Genomic DNA, 24,601 nt, shown 5'->3' with positions numbered 1-24,601 from the left:
ATTAAGATCGTGGTGGGCGAATGTGAAGAGGCTTCCGCGAGCAACTGGTACTTAGTCTGGTGCTGTTCATTGGACCAAACTCCATAACTGTTTGACGTCCTATTCAAATTTTTTCAATTAAAAAATCCAACTTTCAAGCAACTTTCCCCAGACCAAGTTCAAAAGTTAACCATTTGTGTCTTTTTTTCATCAATACAATTTTTTTTTCAGAATTTTCACTCATTTCTACTTTTCTGAATTAAATATATGAATTAGGAAGAACATGAGAAATTTTGTGTCAGGTATGAATACAGAAAAAAAGTAATTAAAAAGCTTTCTAATTAATGGAAAATGTTGTGATTCCGCTTTACAAACTTTTAAAGTTTTGGAATCTGAGAAATTTAATGAAAACTCTCCCTAACTTTCTTTCTCGCGTTTGTGTCTGGCTTCCAATTATGCATCTATTAATTTAATCAAAGATCAACAGCCTTAATTAAATTGATGAGAGCCAGGCTAATGGACGAGAGAGAATACAAATGCAATTACGTCGCGCTTGAGTGCAGTCGCAGCTTCTCGCCATGCACTTCCTTATCAACCTCATTATATCCCTCAGTTTCTTCCGCACACTGCAAATAAATTCCCCTTTTCTTCCATTCGTCGGCTCGTTTTTATCTCGGCCGACAATAGGGGGAGAATTTCAGCCGCTGATTCAGCAAACGTGCGACGCACCTAATGATATTAATTAGTGCAGTCGTGTGTAAATACGCCGATCAAACGGTCTGCTGGAAATAAAATAAATTTATTTCGCAATATACTCATCGGGAATGAAAGAGAGAGAGAAAAGGGGTGCGTCTTAAATACGTCAATTAACTTTTCATTTCTCATCCGGCGCGCCTTTCTATAATCTGATTAAAATTGTTCTCTCTCTGAGCCGCTCAGTGTGGAATTAACGAACTGTGAATTGCGAGGCACAAAAGACCAACGTGCTTTTAATTACTGCAAAGAAAGAATGAAGACTTGCACCATTGAATTCATCCTCCATGTCTCGCTCATTTGACGCTTTATGATTGAAGCCGCACCTTACATCGAAATTCTCTAGCTAATCATTCCAGTTGACGGATGAGTTACTTTTCAAAGAACACATTTCCACCTAAAGGATTTACCAACTCTTGGGAAATTAAAATTCGATGGTTATTAAGACCCAGATTAATACAAAATATTTCACTGGTGAAAACCATCCAGTTTCCCCAAGTGTCAGAATAATAAAGAAAAAAATACTCTTCGCAAAAATTGTACTTGGAAACTTTAAAAGATCACTTTTTTTTAATTTGTAAGGTTTTCAGACCCCTCAAGCAACGCAATTTTAAATTTATGCTTTTTCTTTCGGGGACGCGAAATAGCAATTTGGATTCGGCATTATGCGCAAGCAAGGGAAATAAATCACCACAGTGATAACATATGCCCCCATATTTTCCCATATTATTGTTATTCCGGAGCTTGGCGGGAGACAAACTTTTCTTTCCAAAACACATTATTTACTTTCTTTCGCTCTCTCTCCTGCACCGTGGCGTCGCGAAATAACAAAAGTAGTTTATCTTCATGCGCTGCCTGCAAAAGCGACGGCAAAAGGGGTAATAATAATGTGACGTTTTCTAAGTCAAACGCATAAATCTGCACAGCCATAATTCACGTCAACGCCGAGACGAAAGAAATTCGGACGCTGCCGGCTAAATACCTCGTGGTTGAAAAATTCACGCTCTTTTGCATGAACACACAGCCGGAGAGGAAATTTTCCGTCTCGGCAGAGTTGTTTGAGCAAACAAAGGAGATTTGCAAGTAAAAAGCGTGCGTCTTTTTTCAAGTAAAAGCCACGCACTTTAAAGTTGCAGAAACGCCATTTTCGGTTTGTATTTTTCTGCAAGAGTGTGTATGTTTTTATATTTTCAGCAAGAGAGAAGAAGTAGAAAAGTATAACGCACTTCCTGAGTTTCTCTCTTCCGAGTTGGTTTTTTTTCTCGTCTTTTTCCTCTCTTTCCCGACATATGCAGCAACTTTTCAACTCGGAATAAACATGCTTTGGGGCGCGCGTATTGCTTATAAATATCCAGTGGAAAAGTCTCCTCCGCCTTCTCGATTATTTATTTATCAAAATACACATGCATGGAAACTTTTCTCATAATGGCAACAACAACAAGCATAATCCTGGCGAATCACGTCTCGCCAAACAAGCCTTTTCTTTGTTCGTTTTATTTGTTGCGCGAAATCGGATTTCTCCGATTTGGCGTGAGGCAAGCACATCGATCACACCAAAAACCAAACGAATCCTCAAGTATGAAAACTGACACATCACTGCACATGTGTTCCGAGAGCTAATTAAAATCTCCTCGCCAAAATGAGTTTAAAAAAATCATCTGTCTTTTAAGGTGGTACTCGCTTTTGAAACGTGGAGTATAAACATCTATTATGAAAAATTTAGATATGGAAAGAAAATAAAAAAATTTAGTTTAGAGTAGGCATTCAAAAAAACAAGAATTTGCCTAAATAATTATTGCTTTTATTCAACAAAACCGATATCGTCTAACAAAATTTATAATCAAACTGAAACAGATAAAAATTAAAATGATTTCTTGATATGCAGCTTAATCTGTAGCGTTTGATGAAAAAAAATAGGAAAGTCTATAATATGATAGTTTTATGCTTCTAAAGTGCACTCTATGAATTTTCATTAACATTTGAGTTTGTAACATTTACAAATCAAATAAAATGGAAGCAAACTTTTACGAGTTTCTTTTCTTTAAAGCACCGTGGAGAAAGATTAAAAAAAAACCTAGAGAATTGCAACACTCGCATCATGCACCTAGTTTTTTTCCCTTTTCCTCGCCTCATAAAAGACGGTGCACGTAGCAAAGCATCAGCACGGATCATAAAAGAGAATTTTTGCAGTCGGCGAGAGATGCAACAGCAATTTCCCAGTGTCCCGGCAGCGTCCAGCCGCTGCAAGAGTTATCTTTTTAATTTCTCCAAGGAACTTTGTGTCTTTCCCGACTCCCACCTGTTTCTCGACGTGCAGCACTTATATATACGTATTTTTCACCTGCTGCTAGAATAAGGAAAGGAAACTCATTTTCCCAGTCACTCGGGTCATCCCCCTCCAGGGACTTGGCTTTATTGTTCCGCTCTGGCTAATATTTCACAAAAGCAGCGGCGCCGTGACATTTCGAATCCGGTTTTTAAATGTCACAAAGTAGCCGACAATATTCACCCTCTCCGCATAAAAAGCCGTGATTTTAAACTTGGAGGAGTTTTCTTGGCACCCGTCCGAGTGAATTTCGACCCTCTCCTACAATGATTTTATATCTTTTATATCTTGGAACTGCGCATTTTGTCCGGATGGATGCATTTTTCACACTTAATTACGGGCGAAAAGAGCAGCAGCCCTCCTACACACACCAGCAGCCGTAAAGTCGATTTTCACTCCCGACTCGCAGACGGAATGTCGCAAGAAGAAAAATTGCAAAGTTTATTCCGCGCAATTTGACAGCAGAACAAAATGTAATGGCGGCGGAGACATTCGTCATCTGCAGCAGACACGCCGGCACTAAATAAAAAGAAAATGTGGCTCGGGTAATTGCAGCTTTCGGCGCAATTCAATTAGCGGATCGGACAGCGCATGATGAATTTATTCGCGGACACGAGATAAATAACATCTCCGCAGAGAGACGTACGACTGTTTTGTATTTCATTTTTTCTTCTTGATAAAAGGGGAAACCGAGAGGAAGATAGATAGAAGACAGATGTATGTGCGTTGGATTTATGATGCGTTATTTGGTGCGTATCAGCAAGCCGTCGTCAACTTGCCATTTTTTGCATCAGCGTCCTCCCTATTGCTAAAGTGCTGCTCTGCTGTTGCGACGTCACCCCACAACTTGTAATCAATCATCACTGGTGCTGCGCACAGATGAAGAAATTAATTAGTTTTATTTGTCTCCGAGCAATTACTTTCTTGTCTTATTGTCAGAAAAAAATTGATTATAATTAATTAGTCACTTCAATTGTTCTGCTATGTTGGTAAAAATAATCACAAAAGAATTAAAAATGAGAAAAAAATTTAAAATTCATATGATAGCATTTGAAGTAAACACTCTATGCGAACATCCATGTTAGAAAATTTCAAATTTATTTAATTTTTCATCAAAACCCAATGCTTAATTAATGCTTTTTTTCTGAAAATACTTCTTAAATTTTCACAGCAACTTTTTAACTTTTAAACAAGGGTTTTTCATTTTGTATTCTCAATTTTTTTTTTAACAGCTCAAAAGTTGATACTACAAAATATATCAACTTTCGTATAGTAAATTTAAACAATGTTTTCTGTTTAATTCATTGCAGTCCTGAAGGGGATTTTACCAGACTCAAATTCATATCTGCTTTAATTTGGATGGCAGCAAACGAGTGACGGAATGCTGGAAATATCGGAGAATGATTTGGCAGGGTGCAGCAAAAAATCAATTTAGCGCAGAAATTAGGAAGGCGCGCGGGCGACGCGCGGATGATCATTTGGCTCTGTCAAATCTCGAAAAATTTCTGCTGCCTCCAGCTCTCTCGCTCGCTCATCATTCGCAGCCGTCAGAGCTTTGGGGGTTAAAAATCCATCAAATGGATTCCAACTACACCACTTCTGATAATCCAGCCGCAAATTGCCTCGCATTAGGAAAGAGACGCAGAAGCCAAAAACGGAGCAGCCGCTCGGGCTCAGTGAGCCGCGAAATTTCAGGCGGCGATTTTTATCGCTCCAAATATATAATTCCATCGCCGGTGCGGGGCTCTTTGTACGATAATAATGCGATAATAAACTTTTCCACTGCTCGTCGCGAAAAACTTTTAATCGTCTTAATTCAAAATGTGTGCCGGCTGCTCCTCTTGAGAGGAAGAGACGGTCGGTTACTTTGGCGAAAGAGCAATTGAATGCGAAATCCCCCGCCCAAGAGAGTAAGTCACCGACGCCAAATCACATTCGCCTTTCATAAAGTGGATAAAACGAGGCGGCACACAGATTATCATAAAATTGACTTTATTAAATGGCGGCTTCGCAAGTCACCGACGAGTGAATGCGTCGCTCTCTCTCTTTCGAATTAGCCTTTCTTCGGATGAATAAAACATATTCCAAAGACGCTTGAAAGGGCATATAATTTTCCCTGCTAATTATGTACATGTGCAGTTAAATGAAAAGTTGGGTGCGTGTTGATTCAGGCGAGCGAAATCAATTAACAGCCCCTTCAGGCACTGCTTCTCCACGGAAAGTGCTAACTGATATTAAATTCCGTGAGAACGAGCGCAAGTGTCGTTGGCGATCAGTTATTAGCGGCAGTTGAACCGCGTGATTTTTACTTTTCCAATTTCCCGATTCCCCAGAGAGCAGCTGGCGCCTCCACAGCCTCCATTTGCAGTTCGGAGCAGAGATAAATTTTAATCAAGTCGCCCACAGCGGCTCGTTTTAATCTTTAATTATACAGATAAGTACAATTGCGTGTCCTTTTTAATTAAAAGACCGACAGCGAAATTTGCGAGTGCCGAAAGTTTTAGCAGCTTGGTGGAGAGGAACAAGAGCTCTGCGCACGGAGTCCCAATAAATCCAAAAAGTATTAATTTGAAACAAGAAGTTTCATAGACTTCTTATCTGCAAAAATCTAATTACTACATTTGAAAATAATTTTTTTAGTTTATAAATTTCAGTTATATAGTAATTTAAGATTAATTGAATCAATTTAAAGACATAATGAATTAAATATGTGAAGTTTTCTATTACACTTTTCAATACTCAAATTTACAAATCAATTTTATTTTAAAGTAAGTCAGCTTTTAAATATTAAATCAAATAAAAATTAACTCGAACTGAGAACGTCACTTCAGTTGGTGCACCAAAATCATATGATGAAGGGCAATTTTTAGACTTGAATAATTTAAATTTGGTTTGAAACAATGCTTTGTGTTTAATAGTGTTGAGCAAGCAATGATCTCAAACTATTCAATGAAATTAGTGTTATACGAACTCACAAATTTCGGAACCGTGCTGGTTTTCCTCTACAACGTTTGCCGATTTTCGTGGCGGCGTCGTGTTTCACATAACAGCAGTGCGTGACCCGAGCCAATAGATAACAGGCGCAAAAACCGAGCGAACATCACTGGAGCATTATCGGGTGACACCTGCACCAATAAAATCGACTAACGTCTCCAGTTTCGTCTCTCTCACTCCACGTCAACAAACATACACGTCTAATTTCCTCCCTGGCGCAAAAAAAAAATCGGAAATTGCATTTTCTGTGGAAAGGAATGACGCGGCACAAAAATCGCTGTCGCGGGTTATTAAAAAGATGGCGTTGAAATATCACTCTGGCGACCATTGTGCGACTAATCTATTTGAAGAATTCCTCTCTGCGGACCGGCGCAGATTTATGTATTTGTTCGCTCTGTCGGAGAAAGAGAGGAAGGCGTCCTTTTTATCAAAAGAGCGTGCAAGGTGGCAAAAATGTGGTTTCGCTGTCAGGAAAGGAAATGAAACCGAATTCAACGGGGCTTTTAGACACGAGCACTTTTTGCTTGGGCCGGGAAATCCAATATTTCTTCTTGCAATTTGATTGATACTCTTTCAGGACACTCAGTTCCCAGATAAAATGTGAGATTAAACAGTCATAACAGGTATTTTTATTTTAAAAAAAAACATTGATTTGTAACATTTTTGTTAAAAAAAAACCTTTTTTATTCCTTTCCATCGGTTTGAGTTAAAGTATACATTTATGTTCTGAATCTTTAAACCAACCGACCGTTCTTACTTCTTGTTTTCGCCGCATCGATTATTGATTCGCAAAGTGCCAAAGTGCGCACACTGATTTGGCGACACACGCTGAAGTTTGTGCCTATGTGTTGTCACCTAAGCCAACAAAGAGGTGTTTGCGAGCAACTTTAGCTCCCGACGGCTTTCTTTCCCAATTGTATCGGTCCAACAGCACTCAAAAAGTTGTTCTAGGCCGCCATTTTCTGACAAATCTTAAATCGCGAAACACGTTCTTTTTCACTTAAATTGAGTCATTATTATAATTACCCTAAAAAACTGCCGATAATTGCGCTAAGCGTTAACTTCCTCCCCGTTCTGGGAATTTCTATCCGAAACCCATTTATCTAAAGGTAATTAAGGCAGATTTCAGCGAGCGATAAGAAAGAGCGTGAGCCACTCTCGCGGGACGATCTAATCTTTGAGGGGCCAGAATTTTAGGAATTCAGCTGGCAGACCACCCGTGCTTTTGGTGGAAAAAGTGTGGGAGCGAAAAACCTTAAAGCTCAGGTATTGTTCTACTCTAATTACAAGAGCAAAATTCGTTCCTTCGGCATCTCTCTCCTTCCGTGCCAAAGGAAGCTGCACGGACGGGCGTCCGATTTCAAAACCGCGACTCGCCAGGTGACACCGCAGGCGAAAACTCGAGCCGACCCGGCTACCGGATTTTGCAAAATTTTAACAATAAAGCTCGGCGAGCGACTCAAGTTGCACCTCCTTGATTTTTTTCGCACCTTCTTGAAATTCTCCAACACGACACGCTGGGTGCCAAAACGAGGGGTTGTAATTGCACAAGGGGGCGGGTTCGGAAACGAGATACTCTGATGGCTCACACCCACACACCCCTTTCGCCAGACAGGAATATAATAATAACGCATAAATATTTGCTGAGCGCAGCTAAGACGTTTGCTTATCTCAGCTCAAAGGGTTAAAAGCGTTGAGTTTCGGGTTCCTCAATATAAAGAATGATTGTATGTTCGGAGGACACGTGTGTGTGTTTGCAGAAGGGGGTTGTTTGCACCCCTGAGATGACACTGACAGGTGTCGGGCGGAGCACTAATCGTATAATCAAATGTTGTCGCATTCAGTGGTGCGTGGCTCTAGTTTGATTGCGTTGTACTTGCGGTAAACAAAGATTATATTTGCACGTCAGGTCCAGTGGCTCCTAGTTGACGTTTTGAATTTAGTGCTTTGTTTAATATTCAACTTGTAATTTTAAGATCAATAATTATTTATCTGGTAATTAAAATATTTCATTTTAAAAGTTATTTTTAATATTTGTGTAAATATATTTTAATTTTGTTTATATTCATTTGTCTTTTAATTTTACATTATTTTTATATCAACAGCTATTCGGTGAAAAGTGTTCTCTAACTAGTTCTGTTTTAATAAAATTTTTGAATGAAAAAACTTAATTTCACGAAAATCAGTGTACTTACATTTAATATTATGCATTAAACTATTTTATTCTTTCGTGTATGGGATATTTTTTATTCTGACTTTTATAAACTAATAGGGATTTAATGATCTCCATATCTCCGAGAAGTAGCATTAAATCATATTCGCGATGAATCATTCAAGCTATAAAATCATAAATTCGATGCCTATGACATTGACTAGGGGTTGACGATGATTCTCATTGTCAGTCGGAACGCAGCGACTCGTGAAAGTAGCAAATGCTGCACTTTGATGCCCCGCCGTCCTATTAGGCTGCCCCGGTTGACGCGTCTAGCTGATAAATCAAGCGGAAACTGTGCAGTAAGCAGCAGCACCAGTCGTGCAAATATCGCGACTAATTAATTAGATTGTCACGGCGGCAATTAAGCAAGTGGTGCCGTGGCACAAACATCGCATCACATGCTCGCGCAGACACGGCGCCCAAGGGTGATGGATGTACTCGCTCCTGCACGTCCAACAGACACTCCACTGATTCTGCTGCGACGTGCTATCATCTTGTTTTTGCCACGATTACATCTATTTCTCTGGTTGTATCTAATTAATATATAAATTCCATCACAAATTCTTTCTCTTTTGAAAAATTAAAAATAACAACATTCCTTATAATGTGTAGTATTCAAGAAGCGAACCCACAAAATTTGAATTTTGTATTTTTAACCTTAAAATTTCATCTTGAACGTGGAAGGGCTTTATTGAAACCAGTTTAAATTGCTCATTAAGAAAAAAATGTTTGTTTTCACAAATCAGGTCCAGCTTCAGTAAATAAAAGAAACAATTTTATTTAGAAAGTAATTAAATTAAAGGTTTATGTTGATATAAATACAATCTTTCCGGTATACATGGAAATTAAAAAGAAATCAATAAAATTCCATCATCTGTGTTACATGGGTTGCATATTATCGCAAACAAAAGCCACTATTATTTTCAATAGAACTAAAATCTTGACGCTCTTTGTTTTAAATTTCTTGCGTTCCTGGAAAATCTATTGTTGTAATGCTGTTTTACAACAATGAGTGAGGAAGACAGTAAATTGATATAGCACGATAGACGTGATGATGCAGCATTAAAGGCTCTCTCTTGGAAATGAAATAGCTGCCAAGAACATGCATTACACTATTACGTCGTTTATACCCGGCGCGCCTTTATTGCACAGGCATTACACGTATATATAGGAAAACAATAAAATTCAATCACAAAAGATGCCTTCCCTTGCCGAGCACAGGTATTTCATGTAATTCAGAGACTGACTGAATGAAAAGCTCTGCTCTGGAGGAATTTGCAATTTTAGAGAGAAACTGAATGCGAGTGAAGGCACATAAAACGCTTCACTTTTGCTATTCAAATTAAAGCTTCTCCGTTCTAAGGAAAATTTCCACCCTGCTCTGAAATTAAACGAAAAATAACACAGCAAGAGGTCAAGATAATCGGATTGCCATCATAAACTTTTCTGCCCTAATGCATTCAAGGCGGTGGTCAATCCATCAGAAGACCATTAAATGCAGCGGTGGCAACATCTGCCCTCCGGAGTAATGGATTTCAGATTTATGCTGCCCACGATACAAATGCATTAGGGACGTTATTGTTTTTAGCAGCTCTAGTCCGCTGCAGCAATTGTATGCAAATATACGCTTTCCAGCTCGGCCCTGGAGCAATAATGCAGCCGCTGACCACACACTGCTGTAATGGAGCCCGACTCAAAAGTAACACCGTAGGCGACCGAGCGAGGCCTTTGTTGGGGATGAATCGGCCCCTTTGTGAGTGTGTGCCCGCTAGGATTTGCGAGTTGCAACATAATGACAGACTAATCCGCTTGCTGAGCGACAAGCAAGCTGTTGTTTCGGCATTTCACCCGAATCCACAACACACAGTATAGATTATAAGGAGATTTGGTTGTATTTAAAAATTGAAATTTTATTTTTATATTCAAATTACATTTTATGCTTTTTTGTGTTTGATATGTAAATAGTAAATCAATGATGCAAATTCAAGCATAAATTATTTGAATTTTCACTCTTTAAACAGTGGGGGGTTCATACCAACAATGAAATTTATTTTTCATTGTTGTTAGCCAATCAAAGGCGTTATGTTTGATTGTGCCATTTCGGATTGGTCCACAACATTGAATACTGAATTCCATTGTTGTATAGGCCCCCATTGATTAAAAATACATTGTAATCTGAGGTTTTTTATTTAAATTGGAGGCATTCATTTAGTTATTAAAAATGCTAATTATTATAACTCTTTAATAATATAATAAAAAAAAATTGAGTTTTACTTATGTTTAGGACTTTTGTTTTGAATCATATAATTTCTGGTGGGTACAAAAACATAATCTTGTCATTAGCTTCATAAATCTTCAACCTTGAAATTTTTGTCGCCAAACTTATTTTTATCTTTGTTACATGAAAAACTAACAGAAGAAAATTCATGATTTTTAAACGCTGCAATCAAACTTTCGTCCCGGAGAGAACAAACGGCGCTCGGCAATCTGGAGCGAGCGACCGAACCAATTTCAAAGGCTGCGACTTTTTCACCCCGGTGATGGAAGTTTTCAAGGAGAGCAGTCGAGAGAATCTTTTGGAACGGCAATCTCAATGTTTGTCTGCAGAGAGGCCAATTTTGCGTTAGGTGCGGAAAATGACACGAAACAGCACGCGGTGGTCAACTTTTTGCCCGGCCACTGCAGCCAGCAGACAGTCTGAGCAAACAAGCAAAGAAAGAAAAGCGGAGGTTATTTCGCGCATTTCCCCCGGCAGAGTTCACCGGGGCAGCGCTCGTGGCTTTTTGCGCAAACATACGTCAACTTGTTGGGCGGAAAGGAAAAAGTTGGTAATCAACTCAAAAGTTTGGTACAAATAAAACAATTCCAGCACTTCTTGCTGCTGTGTGCGAGACGGAATATTAAATTAATCCTCCAAATAATGATCAAAGCATATTTCCAAACTGAGCCGTTAAATTAGACGACGGCAAAATACATGAATATTTAATATCGCAGAGGAGACGGAGCGAGATGCTTTTAAGAACCCCTTCCCTCACTGCGCGCGATAAACTCGCGATTCTAAGTGCGGCGGCGGCTGCGTGGTTGGCAGTGTAATATCATCTCTCGCGCACTTCTCTGGCTTTAATTAAGGCTGCCGTTTTTAGACCTGCCCCGGCTGAGATATGATTTTAGCCAGATTACCAGAGGTATTACGCGCATTAGGCTGACACGCATCCCATTTCCTGTGTATATGTGGCAAAAACTTGATCTCCAACAGACACGCCAGCCTAGCAAATAGATTTTACATGCACACAACCTCATCATTATACCAAAACAAGAGGGATTTTGATCTAGTTTTCAACTTTGAGAAAAGAAATTACAACTAAAGTACTTTTTCCCGAGGTGCAGACGAGAGTTTGAATAGAAACGCAATGACACTTAAGCTAAGCACATACATGACGAGGTTGCAAACAAATCCCTCCTCCGACCTCGTCTCCGAAGAATATCTTAAAAAGCCGTTTTTGCATAAAAGAAATGAAAAATGCATCCCGCACCACTCCACGGTCCTTTATCTTTATCTCGGTGACCTATTTTGCACGTATTTTTATGTTACACGCCTCTCTCAAGGGAGTGAGTGCATGATGCAGAAACGTGTAAGTGTGACGAAAAAATAAATGTATGTACGTGTGGCGAAGATGAAAATCTAGCATCCAGCAGCGCAACTTTTTACTTCTCGCCGGTGCCATTTGGGCCGAGATAAGGGTGCCGCAAAATGTTTGAGCAACCAAGAGAGAGAGAGAGAGAGAGAGAGGCGCGAGTGTGTAAATATTTCTGCGTGACACTCCACAGAGAAAATCTCATCTCAGCAAACTACCCCTTTAGCAGGGACAGATCGTAATATTATAATAACATTATGCCCCCAAAATAACGCGCGCCTTCCCTCCTCCCTTTGCCAAACTTGCTTCCCCCTTTGCAGTCTCGGAAAGAGTATTAGGCTGCTGTGCATAGCTGCTTTATTTGCTGACCCCCTTGATCCTTCTGCCTAACATCAGGCCTAATTTGGTGTGTCGTCGTGCGGTAATGGCGGTGCTTTCGCCGCCAACCACCCCATTGCTCATATCTGCCGCCCTTTGATAAGGCGCGCTTCATTTTTACGCGTCTCCCATGCAAATATCTCTTCCGGGGGGATTAAGCAAACAACCGGCGTTTTAATTAGTGCGGAAATTTTTGTCCCCCTTGATGAATTTCGGAATGTGCGACTTAATTTTTACTTTCTTGTTGCAGGGACCGCGTCTTCAGGCTCAACTTGAGCAATATCAGCCACTCCAACTGCGAGGTGAGTAAAACATGGAAATTTTCTATCTTTTGTTTAATTTGTAACACAATTTCATCTTCGCTCTTTAATTGCTAATTTAAAACAAAAAAATAATAATATTTCACGTGGTAAAGTTGTTCAGGAAATAATTTTTTAGAATGTTATTAGAATATAATTTATATTGCACTTTTTAAGTTCAAAATTTCACTTATTTCCATTAAAATAAACATTATTCTGGAGTACATTTAAACTTCAGATAACAAGATTGATTTGAATCCGAAGTATAATTTATTCCTTTGCTATCTCGCATTTGGATATTTCAGTTTTGAGATTCTACTTTCTTTATTTAAAAAGCTGGTATAAAAAATTACAACATTGTTTAGATTGAACTCAATTAATTAACTTGAAAAAAGCAATAATTTATAGAATGCTTACAAATTTTACAGTCTGATAGACAGCGTTTTATTTTATAGTATTATAAATTAATTTTATTAATTTATATGTCTTAATTACTTCTGATAATTGGATCAGGCCGTTTAACTCAAAGTAACAAAGAAGTAGCTATAGAAGAATATAATTAACTGTCGCCGTTGGATACATTCACACTATTATCCCTCAATAGCTGACTTTGATATTATTATTTTTCTTTACGTAGGTTTAAAACAAAATTTATAAATCATATAGAATATTCTTTTCAATTACAAATATAAATAGCAATAATTTAAAAAAAAAATGAAACGTAAAAAATTTAAATTAATTTTTGATATTTAACTGAACAAATAATACTGAAAATAATTTTTAAAATTAAATTAAATTTATTTTTTACAAAAGCAAAAAAGTGCAGTGTGTTGATTTACACTCTCATCGGAGAATAAGTTTATCCTACATAGCAGGTTGAAAAAGCTCTCTTCCATTTTTCAATCTGTCGCGGCGTCGACACTCCAACAAGTACTTTAAACGCCACAAGCAGAATAAATGCATTTGCAAATACGCGATTTCTCTTCCGATCAAGAAGTATTGCAGGGAAATGCAGCGTCAGACGTTATTTCCTCCTCTCTCCACATCTGCTTAGATTTTCCGTGAATATCGACGGCGCGGGTGAAAAGACCAATCTGCGCCCGCTCACGGCCGCGCGTGAAGAATGTGGATTTGCGGCAATAAAGTCGGCTGGCAATTGGTTCGATTTCGGTAATATATTTCCACGACTGCTTTCCTCCCTTTTAGCAACAAAGAAAGACGGCGGGCGAAAGAAAAATCTATTACCTCTCGCGGGCGACGTAGTCGTAAAGAGCGAAAACTAATTTGCTCGAACGGTTCGGACGCGCTCGGAATTTCACTCGCAATTAATTCCGCAGAGTCTGTCATTAAAAAAGCGGTGCGCGTTATCTGCAGGCCCTCGACGGGCTCGCAATTAAGGCTTGCGTGCGGCAATAATTTTATGTGATTCCGATAGCACACGAAATTAATTACGACGAGATAAAGCGCCTGGGAATTCATTTGCGTGAATATTACATATTTTACCGAATTTTAATTGCACCCGTGTGTTATTATTATTATTGTGTGCAAGTATAATTTTATGGGAAACCAATGAAAATGCAAATAAACTTCACACGCGTCCTCTCCCAAGAGTTCTCACCGCTTTCAAAATATTTTATTTTTCTGCCACATTGTAATTATTATTTTTTAATTAGGAGACAAGACATGACTTAATTAGGCTTACTGAATTCCAAAATTGACACATTTATAATCCACACTAAATGCAAAATATTGCCTTTTCTTTTTTGTATATGATTATTCCTCCAAGTCCCCTTGGCACGATACTATTGTAATATTGCTGAAAAGTGGCACCTTTACCAGCCTTGTGACGTTCAGGGCTAGCTGTGGAGAGTTTTTGTGAATCAATTGAAGAATTTCAAGAAGATAAATTAAACGTAAACTCATCATAATTTAATTTTTTAACTATTACAACGAGAAATTTTGATTCCAAGTTGGAATTACAACTCGCTCGTTAATTGCACAGCCCTATCCAGAAAGAAGTTTGCTAACTTTCAGCACGCTCTGGCAAACTTTTCAGCCCTTTTCTTGACCCGTATAATTCCCTCAGCAGAACACAGTGCCGATTACTCACTCGGTTCTGCTCAGCAAACAGAAAACGGTCAGTTGGAGAGCCGAGTTAATCCGCCGAATTCGGCCCAATTGGAAACAATTTGGCCTCTGCTGAGAGTGACATCATCTCCGCTTGCATTAGAATGATCAAACCCTCATCTTTGAGTGGTATTTTAATACAGATCTGTTTGTTTAAAAGAGAGAACGGCCTCAACGGCCGGATGGAAGCCATTTCTATATTTGATTATGACCGTTGGTGCGGCGGCTTCAGCCCGAGAGTTAATATTGCTGCTGGTGAATCAGAGGGTCGCTCTTCACAATATTATATCTTCGGCCAGACGGATTTTCAAACGGTCTCTCTGCTTGTTTTCCCATAGCAAGCAAGCACCCCCTCTTGATTCTGGCAGTAAAACCAGATGGAATAATAATTAATCAGCACTTCTGCCGACAGGGCTTGGTGCGTTTTCGCTCAAGAAATGCCTACTTTGCACTCCTTATCATAAACTCTAAAAGCGCGTTTAATTACTGCGAGTGCGCGGTAAAAGTTTTTGAGGCCAATTTTCACCGTAGCGGTTGAAAAGATTGAGTTTCTTAGATTTTCTAAATTAAGACTGTATTCTTGCCCAAACGCAATTACTTTCAAAGTTTTTTTTAATGTGTTAATATTTTAAATAACTATCAAAAAAATTTAACTTGAATGTGTCAATAATATCAATCGAGAACTAAAATGTGCTACATAATTTAATATGAAGAAAATTCTAGGGTATCCAAATGTAAAAAATTATTTGTCCATATATAATGAAACAAAGCGGTTACCATGAAATTAAAAATAAGATTATTAAATTAAAAAAAATTTATTCCACAAATATTGTAAATTGGATATTACATTTTTATATTTCAGCTGAACTTAACAAAAATCCACTCAAACCCACTGTTACCATCCAAACATTTTATTACGTTATACCAGACTTACTAAACAAACCCTTTATGCATGAGTGAATGTTTTGAGATACTTTGCACATAAATTCCATTTTTCCTCCCTCGTCATAGCTGCTGGAAGGATCACTTTCGGCGTAATCAAATAATTGGAGATCAAACAAAGTAATGGCCAGCAGGCCCAGTTAATCGAATTAAACCAGAGCCCCCTCGCACCGTTTCCATGCACATCAGACACGCGTGCCACTCGTTTACTCAAAACGTGCAGGCGCGTAGTTTGATATTGAGATAGCGGGCAATTTGACGAGCATACCCGTTGTGTCTCTGTGGCCTAAGTCTGATTGAATTACTACTCGATAACTTCAAAGAGTCTGCGACGCAGTCATAATAATAATTCGCCGGGCGCGCGTCTGTCGCCATGGAAACCCTTTTTTAATTCGACACTCAAAAGGTCCCTCTCCAGACTCGAGTGGCTTTGATTTGTACTGCACATTCCTTAGGAAAGAGGAAAATTGTAATACACCACGCTTTTGTTTGTGTCGGCAGCGCAGCTTTTATTGCAGCCATAATTCCAATTTGCCTGGAGATAATTGCAATTTGCGCAGCGCCGCGGGGCCCTCAAGGGGACGGACTGCTTTTGACGCTAATTTAATTAGCATGCATAATAATTTGTCTGCTTTTCTAAAACATTTATTTCAAAACAAAGAAAAGAGGAAATTTGATCGTATAAAATCGTTGAAATTTCTGTAACCAGCCTTATGAAGAAATAAAAAAAAAATTAATATGATATCATTTTTATTTTACTATCTTGCAGATATTGAACTAAACCATTTTTTTTTTATTTTACATTATTTTTAAATTAATATATTCTCACTTTTAAATTTGCCCAAACAAGAACAGCCGTTTATTATTGTAATACATTTTTAGAAATAAAACCCACATATTATTTTGCTATTAAAATAATTTTCCACGAAAATAATATTTTATTTTTGTATTTAATTTTCAGAGAGACTCTCTGCAGCTGGAGCCAAGCAACGTCGCCAATTGTGTGTCCAAAGGAAAATCGGAGGTGAGTTTCGACTTTGATATCTTAAAATTTTCACGCGCCATTTAGCTTTGCAAACCAGGAAAAAAACCGGACGCTGAGTATATTTTCCCCGCAGACTTTTCCTCTCTCGTGCGCCGACACAGTGTCGCATTTGTGAGTTATTGCAGGCGCCGACGGAAGAAGAAAGAAAGAGCAAAAGTTTCGAGGGGCGAAATTGACAGGGTGGAAATCTCTGCCATTGTTTCCAAGCGGCTATTTTTATACTTTCGAACTCATTATCGCGGATTAAAACCTCGGCTCGTTTGTCCTCATTGTTTAGAGAAGAAAGAAAATCGGGGGGATAACAAACACTGTTGCCTTTTATAGTAGAACAAATTAGTGCAATTTTGCGTCGCGAGCGCGCATAATTACGGGGTGTGCGCGTCTCGGGCTTGGAGATAAAACTTCATTAAAGTAGCAATTTTCACACAGCGACGGTGTCTTTTGTCGGCTGACGTTTTAAGACTAATGGACTGCCTCCCTTAATTCGCACGCCCTCTGCGCCACGACGAGAGAAGCTCCCTCAAAACTTGCAAGAATTTTTACGACCCCTCGCACGTCTCTGCTAATGACAAAAACGTGGCAGGTGCTTTTAATAATAAGCAGATGACGCCACCTGATGCGGTTTAAAATTTTATAATGCGAAATCGGCCCGGGGTTGGAAATATGGCCGGCTGTTTTTATGTGTTTTTGTTATTACCACATCTGGAAAGGTGTAAAAACAAAGTCGGACTTTTATGGCTCGGTCGCGAATTATCCTCGAGAGAATCATCGTGTGCATCAGGAAGCAGCAAGGGTGGGTCGCTGCTGCTGGCAATTCTCTGCAGCGCCTCGTGACTTATTCATCGCCGGCTCATACTTTATGCACAAACACGGAGAACTGGAAAGAAACTAAAGTGCACTAAACCCGCTGCTAAAAACCGTGGAAACTTTTCCGAGCGCAGGAGAAAAGTACGAGTTATCATATAGTCGCGCGGTGGAGAAAGTACAGTCCCGCTTGGTTAGAAAAATTACACAAAAACATATGTTCGCACATAGTCTGGGACAACTTTTGAAAGCGTCCGAATGCCTATATTTCTCTTCTCTGGGAGTTTTCTTCTTTCCGTTTCGGGTGCCAACAAGAAACGCAAACAACATGCTACTCCTCGTCGTCATTTCTCTCTTAATTTACTGCCTCGCGTCACTTTGGACTGGACCATTAAGAACTTTTTACACGCAGCGCTTCTTATTTATCGTCGGCAGACAACACGCGTTTTCGGCATTAATATTCACACTCGAGTGAGTGCGCGACCAAACTCGGCCCCGGAATTTATTGCAAGGATGTGAAACTAATGAAATGAATTCGAGCAACCAACTTTGCGCCCAGACTCAAAATTGCGGAGGGAGCCAACCAAAGTTGCGCGCTGCAAATTATACAAACACGGAGAGAAAGGGTGCGTCGTCGAATTTCCGCAATTGAAATTAATGCCTTCGCACGCCGGATATTTATTTTTCAACTTCGACTCTCATTTCTGGCACCGTAAATCTTTCAAAGTTTTGAATTGCCAAAGTTCTCTCCCTATTTCAATCATTATTTTATCTACAATTATTTATCCACTTGTATTTAATTAATATCTATACTGCAAAATTTTCAATCAACTAATTAAATATAATTATGAAGTGAAGACACATAATATCTCAATTCTATTTTTCTAATGAAATAAATAATGCAACAAATGAAACGATCATGATTTTGTCTTATTACAATTGTGTAACTCTTTCTGGTTTTACTTGCTAGAAAAGTAGCAGGCAAAATGTTTTTGCAAAGTTATGCTTTAATATGTACTTTGAACTAAAATACACTAAATTAGCTAATCTTAAGACCAACGTATACTAGAAAAAAATATTAAATACATAATAATAAAAAAGTTGCTAATAATAAAAAAATATGTCTGTCAAAATTTAGCAATTTTCTTAAAATTAGTTGCAGTCATTTTAAATAAATCTTAGAGAGTATTTTCAACGCAATTCTACACAATAATATTATTTTCCAATAGTGCAGCAGTAAAATTGAAAATCAGTTGAACGTCAACCATTTCAACTGGCCATTGAAGTGGAAGCGACACTGTGCTGCGATCCAATTAAATATGGAAAATCCACCGGCTGGCTGGTTGCGGCGTTAATTAATAAATCCGCGGAAATTCCACCATCGGCGTCGCGCCAAGTGCATTCAATTAATACGGGGCTGTTTAGCAAGCTGGACGTGCTAGCTGTTCATAAATCATGCTCGGCCGGTGTCGATAGATTTGCACTCGTCCATCCACTCTGCGATATTGTGTGCAAGAGAGAGAGAGAGAGACGCATTCAGTGATGCAAGTCAATAAACACGAAACACAATTGACGCTCACACGTCCTGCCTGCATTGTACTTGTATTTAATGATAGCGGCGGTCGGATTATATTCAGTCAGCTCCCCGCTCGAATTCATGCATCAGGTAATGCGGCGCAGTATCACATGTACAAAAGGCGTCACAACATGCTCGTCCGAACATCTATCTCTGTGTGTTTGCGCCGGCCCAAGTAGTGTAATCCTTGTCAGCTCTAAATATCAGCGCAAACACGCTACACACACACGCCCATTGTTGCAGCCTGTCCACTTTTGACATGTAAATAAGGTGTCTTCGCTCTCTTCCTCTCTTTGTACCTGCTGTATGGAGTATTAATTTTGAAACCCTAACTTCTCTTGCACAAAACAAAAATAATGATGAAAATTTGAGCAATTTGCCAATTTTTTCAACAAAATTTTCCACATATTACTGTTGAAAGAAAATTAAAATAATATCAAATATTTATTAATTAATTATTTTAAGCTATTTTAAGCCCGTTTATCTAGGCATATATTAATTTTTTATCCTCAACTGATCCCTAATAGCATTGCAACATCTTTCAGTTAATTAAAATTATACGGTAATATTGAATTTGATATAAAATTAATTTATTTTATAGTTATTAGTGTGCTAAAAACAATTAAAACGAGCCAAATTTTTATACATTATAGAAAAATCAAATATGATAGGTCATCAATTAAATCTAGATCAAATTCATGCTTTTCCGTGCCCGTCGCGCTGCAACTTAATTCAATTTGTAGACGAATTCATTTCGCAGAGTCGGCGTCGTTTTGATTTGCCGCCCTGCTCAGCCGGCACTCCCGCACATGCCTTTCGCTTTCCCCCACGACGAGTTAGTTCGCCAGAAAAGTTTCTCGCCGCCTTCTGCTCTTTGGAATGAAATTAAAAAGTTCTCGCAGTCGTCACTTTTAATGTAAAAAGCAAACGGCCCCGACTAAGTGTGCTCGTGTCGAGTGTCTATTTGTCACAAAATCAATCTTCTCTCACAACTCGTCGCCGAGCTCCTGCGTCTCGTTCGGCGCCAAGTCGAAAACCAGGTCGGAGTTCTGCATGAAGCGGAAGTAAAAGTCCAACATGTGTGCGTAGTCGTCGATTGGGATTCGCTCGTTGTCCCCGTGGTACCTGCTCACGTCATCCGGAGTCACCGAGACAGGAACGTATCGGTAAACTTTATTTGTGAAGGACAAGTAGTGGTTTGTGTCCGTGTTAGCAATCATTATGCCTGCAAATTAAACATTTAGTCATATTGATTTAAATTTGGTATTTTAAAATTACAAGGTGCAACCACGACGTTTTCGTAAGTTTGGTAAATGGAAGTTGAAATCAGTTGGTACGCGAGAGCTTCGGGACCAAAAGGAGAAACGGGATGGGGGTCCATTCTGGCTGTCTGTGTGATTTTGACTTTGTCGTCACCTATGGCCCATCGGTCGTGCTCGATAACTTGGTCAATAGTTTGCCCAGGATGAACTCGGTGGTTTACTAAGGCGGTTGCTTTGTCCGGAATCACATTGTCCTATAAAATTTAATATTTTAAATAATTAGCAAAAAAAAAATTCAATTTGTTACTTTAACGCCGCTGTTGAACATGGTTAGACCGGTTGAAGTTTTTACAACAGTGCTTTGAAGAGGGTCATTCTGCATAATTGAAGCCATCAGAGGGCCAAAGAGCCACATATTGGCGTAGAAAATCCTTATTCCGTAATCAGTCTATTTAAAATAGAACGAATAATTTATTTTAAATAAATTATGTAAAAATAAATTTGCAACAGACATCAGGGGATACGTAGTGAAATGTGTCGCTTTCAGGACCAGTTCCAAAAACAATTGGGTGTTTGTTTTCCTCCAACTTCCCAACGGCTCGGCCCAAAATTCCAATTGGGGTCTCAGCTGGAGGGAAACTGGAGTGCTGCAATGTCCCCGTGACTTCCAGTTGGACGTTCAAAAATCCTTTTTCCGACACTCCAATCCTATTGGAGAGTTTTATTTATTGGTAAAAGAATAAAATTTGATATACTCACAGTGCAGCTGGTTTTGTAACGCCAGGTAGAATCTTATCAGTGGTCATTAGCCCTTCGTCCAGCACGAAATCAAGCTTTTCAACCCCTAATGCTCTTAGTTTGATGGCAAGATGATACGCCCCTTTGTTTCCACCGGTCTGATAATATTTAAATTATTTATAAAAAAAAAATACATTAGCTTAAATCCATGATTATTATTAAAACGGAATTTAAACATGAATTAATTTTAGGCATAAAAATATGCATTCATTTGAAACATGCTTGAGAGCTGTATGAGAGGAACAGGAAATTAGAAATCCCGTTTCTGATCAATGCAAATCGCGTCACTCACTTCTTCGTCGTGGCCAAACGCGATGAAGAAGGTCCGCTTGGGCTGCACCCCCTGACTCAGCCAATACTCCAAAGCCTCCATGATGCCCTGTCGCGAAACGATTTATGAATGCGTTATCGAATTCTGCTCGTGCGTGTGTTAATCAAATCACCATGACGCTTCCCTTATCGTCTATGGCGCCGCGTCCCCAAATTACGTCGTCTACGATGACACCACCGAATGGGGGATGTTCCCAGTTTGCGGCCGTTGCCGGAACCACGTCCATGTGTGCCGTCAGCAAGTAAGGAAGCTTTCCGCGCGTTGAACCGGTCACTTTGTACAACAGGCTGTACTTGTTCACCACATATTTTTCGACAAAACGACTGCTGTGAATATTTGGGAAACCTGCAACATTACGTCAAAGTTAATAAAATGATTGAAATATTTAATATTTAACATCAACGTTTCTTATAAAGCACAAAAAAATTAATAATCCTTAATAAGAGGCATTAAAATTTTGAGTTTTGACGCTTCTGAAGTGTTAGATTATTCGCTTTTCAACAAAAGAGATAAGTTAATTATTCTGTTCATTTTTTAAGTATTATACTCACTGTCACTTAGGTAATCGTGAAGAACCAGAAACTCGGACTTGTTCTGGTTGTTTTCGTCGTAGGACACTGTCTCTATTTTCAGAATTCCGGCCAATCGTTGTGCTCGCTCCTGTATTTTCCCGTCAGTGATTCCTTCGGTATTGGCATTATTCAAAATCGCAATGTTGCCCTGCGGTGCCGTGATCACCGCCGCCTGGATCAAAACCACCATCAGCAGGACCAAAATGACGAAAACCGGCACCCCTATGACTGCTGATACCAAAATGATCCAAAAACGGCGGGACCGAGTGCTGCCGCCCATTTTAATTCCATCCTGCATTTTTGCTGCACCAAAGTTGACCGAAAAATGATAGAGACCGACCGGAGAATTTGGTATCAGCCCAGCTCGAATCGGGTTGATAGGAGAGAATGAGATTAGGCTAATGTTGAATATTCAAGGCTGGGTACAACAGGCGCAGTTAGGTGTCAACGCGTTATCTTCTCATTGATATAGCGGTTGGTCACAGCCTTAAATATTTGTTGCATTACTCCAATCGATTTACAGTAATGATGCATTTGATTGAAGGGATTAAAATTGATAGATAAAAAGGGCGAGTCACTAAATTTGTTAATGTTTCAAAGTTATATGCAAGAAGATGCCTATTCTGTTTGAATTATTCATTATTAGTTATTCTACTTGTCAAAAAAAAAATTGAAAAGGGAAATATGAGTAAATTAAATAATCTAAATATTTTATATTTTATTTATTATTATTTTTATGTACTTGTTATGTAAACATCAACATTAAAAAATTCAAGTTAGTAAACATTTCATATATATATGTTCACATTTATATATTAAAAATTTAAAATAATTTTAGGCAATATAGAATTTTTTAATTGATTCTTTGATACTTTTATATTTATAAATTTAGACGAGTTAAACATAAAATAAATTTAAATCATCATTTGTACCATATAGATACTATTGCTGATAGATTTATACATCCCAATGATCCCCCGTGACTTTTGATTTGAATAATGGTAAAAAAAAAAATGAAGAGAAAATTGTAATAAATAATGTATTGAAATATTATGTGAATCCAAATTTGGACTTCAATCATCATTTGAAATTGTATATTTAATCAATCAAATATTTATTAAGCACGTGTGAGCAACATACCTAATAATACAAATATTTTGTTCTTATTTAAAAAAAAATTTTTTTAAAAATCAGTGCTACTTGAGAGTTGTAAAAGTGGCACTCGTCTACTATTCACATTGTGAATTTCACAAAAAGCGGACGCAAAAGTTTTGATTAAAACGTCCTTCGCGCGCGCGAAGTTATTGCGCCGGTGGTGCGGGGGCGGCGGCGGCGGGCGCGTCGTCTCGTTTTTCACGTGCACACGTCTGTTCGCGATGTGTTTGCCGGCTGATAAGATTTTCAATTTATCCATCGGCGCGCCAAAGCTACTTTATGAAAAACTCGGGAGGAAATTCGGTGCGTGTGTATCGCACCGAGGAAATCGCCTTGTCACACAACTTGTGCGAATATCAGCACTGATGTACGCCCCAGATAGACCTACCCTAGCTAGCACCCCTGCTGGATATTGCAGCCGGGCTGATATCTGTTTATGGAGCGACGCCTCCTCCACTAAACCTCCTTTGTGCTTTGAAACAAAAGTATGAGCAGCAGTAACATCTCGTGCTCGGCTGCCTGCTCACTGATCCGCGCAGATGCAGCGATAGATAAATGTAACAACACCTAATAAACTCGCAGGCCGGCTGATATACAAGTAGTCGAAACAAGTCAACGCCACTTCTGACTTCATGCTCGGTAAAATCCTTTCATAAAATAACAAAATGCTGTAAAGCGGCTCTCTCGTGTTATTTTCTCGCTCCCTTTTCCTCTGCCTTTGGTGAGAGTGAAAATTTGTATCTCTCTAGCTCTGATGTTTGCGTTGCGTTTCCAGAGTCGAGATTAGCCCGCTGATGTTATGCTTTATTGCGCTCTCGTGTTTTTGCAGCGCAGACTTTCAACTGTGAACCACTTTTTCTCCGCCAATTACGCGAAAAGGAAGCTGCAAATAGCGCGCTAATCTTAATCCGTATTTATTATCGTTACTCCTGGAGTCTTAATTGGCCAAGTTGTGAGTGGAAAAGCAGGGCAAATTAAATGTAAAGATTGAGCCTAAAATAAAGACCAAGAAAAAATAATTTTAGTAACTCTTGAATTAGTACATAAGTAAAAAAGCGTATAACTAATTTATTTTTTATATTTTAATATGTAAGTCACTGTTCTTTTGATCACCTAGAATTTAATGCAATTTCAAATTTATGTTTCATATCAAGTAACATTCAAATTATTTTATTTTTGTAAGATACAAGTTTCTTTCAATAATACATAAACTGTATTTTAAATTTATCAATTTCTATTTTACGACATTTGTGAATGCACGTTACTCTGCCCACTGAATTTCCCCAAAATTCTAAGCCCGAAATAACGACATTACAGTTTTAGTAAGTTTTAGTAATCAGTCACTCAAAATGAATCAAGAACTCTTTATTTAATTGGTAGCGTGAGAAATTAATTGAATTGAATTGACTG

The 24,601-nt window shown here is 38.7% G+C and overlaps 2 protein-coding genes across 4 annotated transcripts in view; one reads left to right on the top strand and one right to left on the bottom strand.

Annotated features, from left to right (window-relative positions):
• The window catches only part of LOC132203708 (semaphorin-2A), a 292,313-nt gene that overhangs the window by 243,999 nt on the left and 23,713 nt on the right, over positions 1-24,601 (top strand). For all 3 annotated transcript variants that reach the window (XM_059631661.1, XM_059631660.1, XM_059631659.1), the window contains 2 exons: positions 12,531-12,582; positions 16,610-16,672. In XM_059631661.1, coding sequence (XP_059487644.1) covers positions 12,531-12,582; positions 16,610-16,672 — 115 coding nt within the window. The remainder of the gene's footprint in view (positions 1-12,530; positions 12,583-16,609; positions 16,673-24,601) is intronic.
• LOC132203538 (N-fatty-acyl-amino acid synthase/hydrolase PM20D1-like) lies at positions 19,576-22,441 on the bottom strand. Its single transcript, XM_059631372.1, has 8 exons — positions 22,016-22,441; positions 21,577-21,809; positions 21,426-21,512; positions 21,095-21,231; positions 20,848-21,043; positions 20,643-20,783; positions 20,352-20,589; positions 19,576-20,298 (listed from the first exon to the last, which is right to left on the bottom strand). The coding sequence occupies exons 1-8, from the start codon at positions 22,332-22,334 to the stop codon at positions 20,060-20,062; spliced, it is 1,590 nt and encodes a 529-aa protein (XP_059487355.1). The 5' UTR covers positions 22,335-22,441; the 3' UTR covers positions 19,576-20,059.

Source organism: Neocloeon triangulifer, unplaced genomic scaffold (genome assembly GCF_031216515.1).
Source record: "Neocloeon triangulifer isolate White Clay Creek 2 clone unplaced genomic scaffold, ASM3121651v1 ptg000017l, whole genome shotgun sequence".
Taxonomy (NCBI): Eukaryota; Metazoa; Arthropoda; class Insecta; order Ephemeroptera; family Baetidae; genus Neocloeon; species Neocloeon triangulifer.
Note: the sequence above shows the minus strand (reverse complement) of the source record. Positions and strands in the feature narration are given on the sequence as shown.

Coding starts and splice junctions, on each gene's coding strand:
- LOC132203538 (XM_059631372.1), bottom strand. CDS start 22,334: ATGCAGGATGGAATTAAAATGGGCGGCAGCACTCGGTCCCGCCGTTTT. Junction 21,810..22,015: donor TCACGATTACCTAAGTGACA/GTGAGTATAATA, acceptor GTAATGTTGCAG/GTTTCCCAAATATTCACAGC. Junction 20,784..20,847: donor TTCACTACGTATCCCCTGAT/GTCTGTTGCAAA, acceptor TATTTTAAATAG/ACTGATTACGGAATAAGGAT.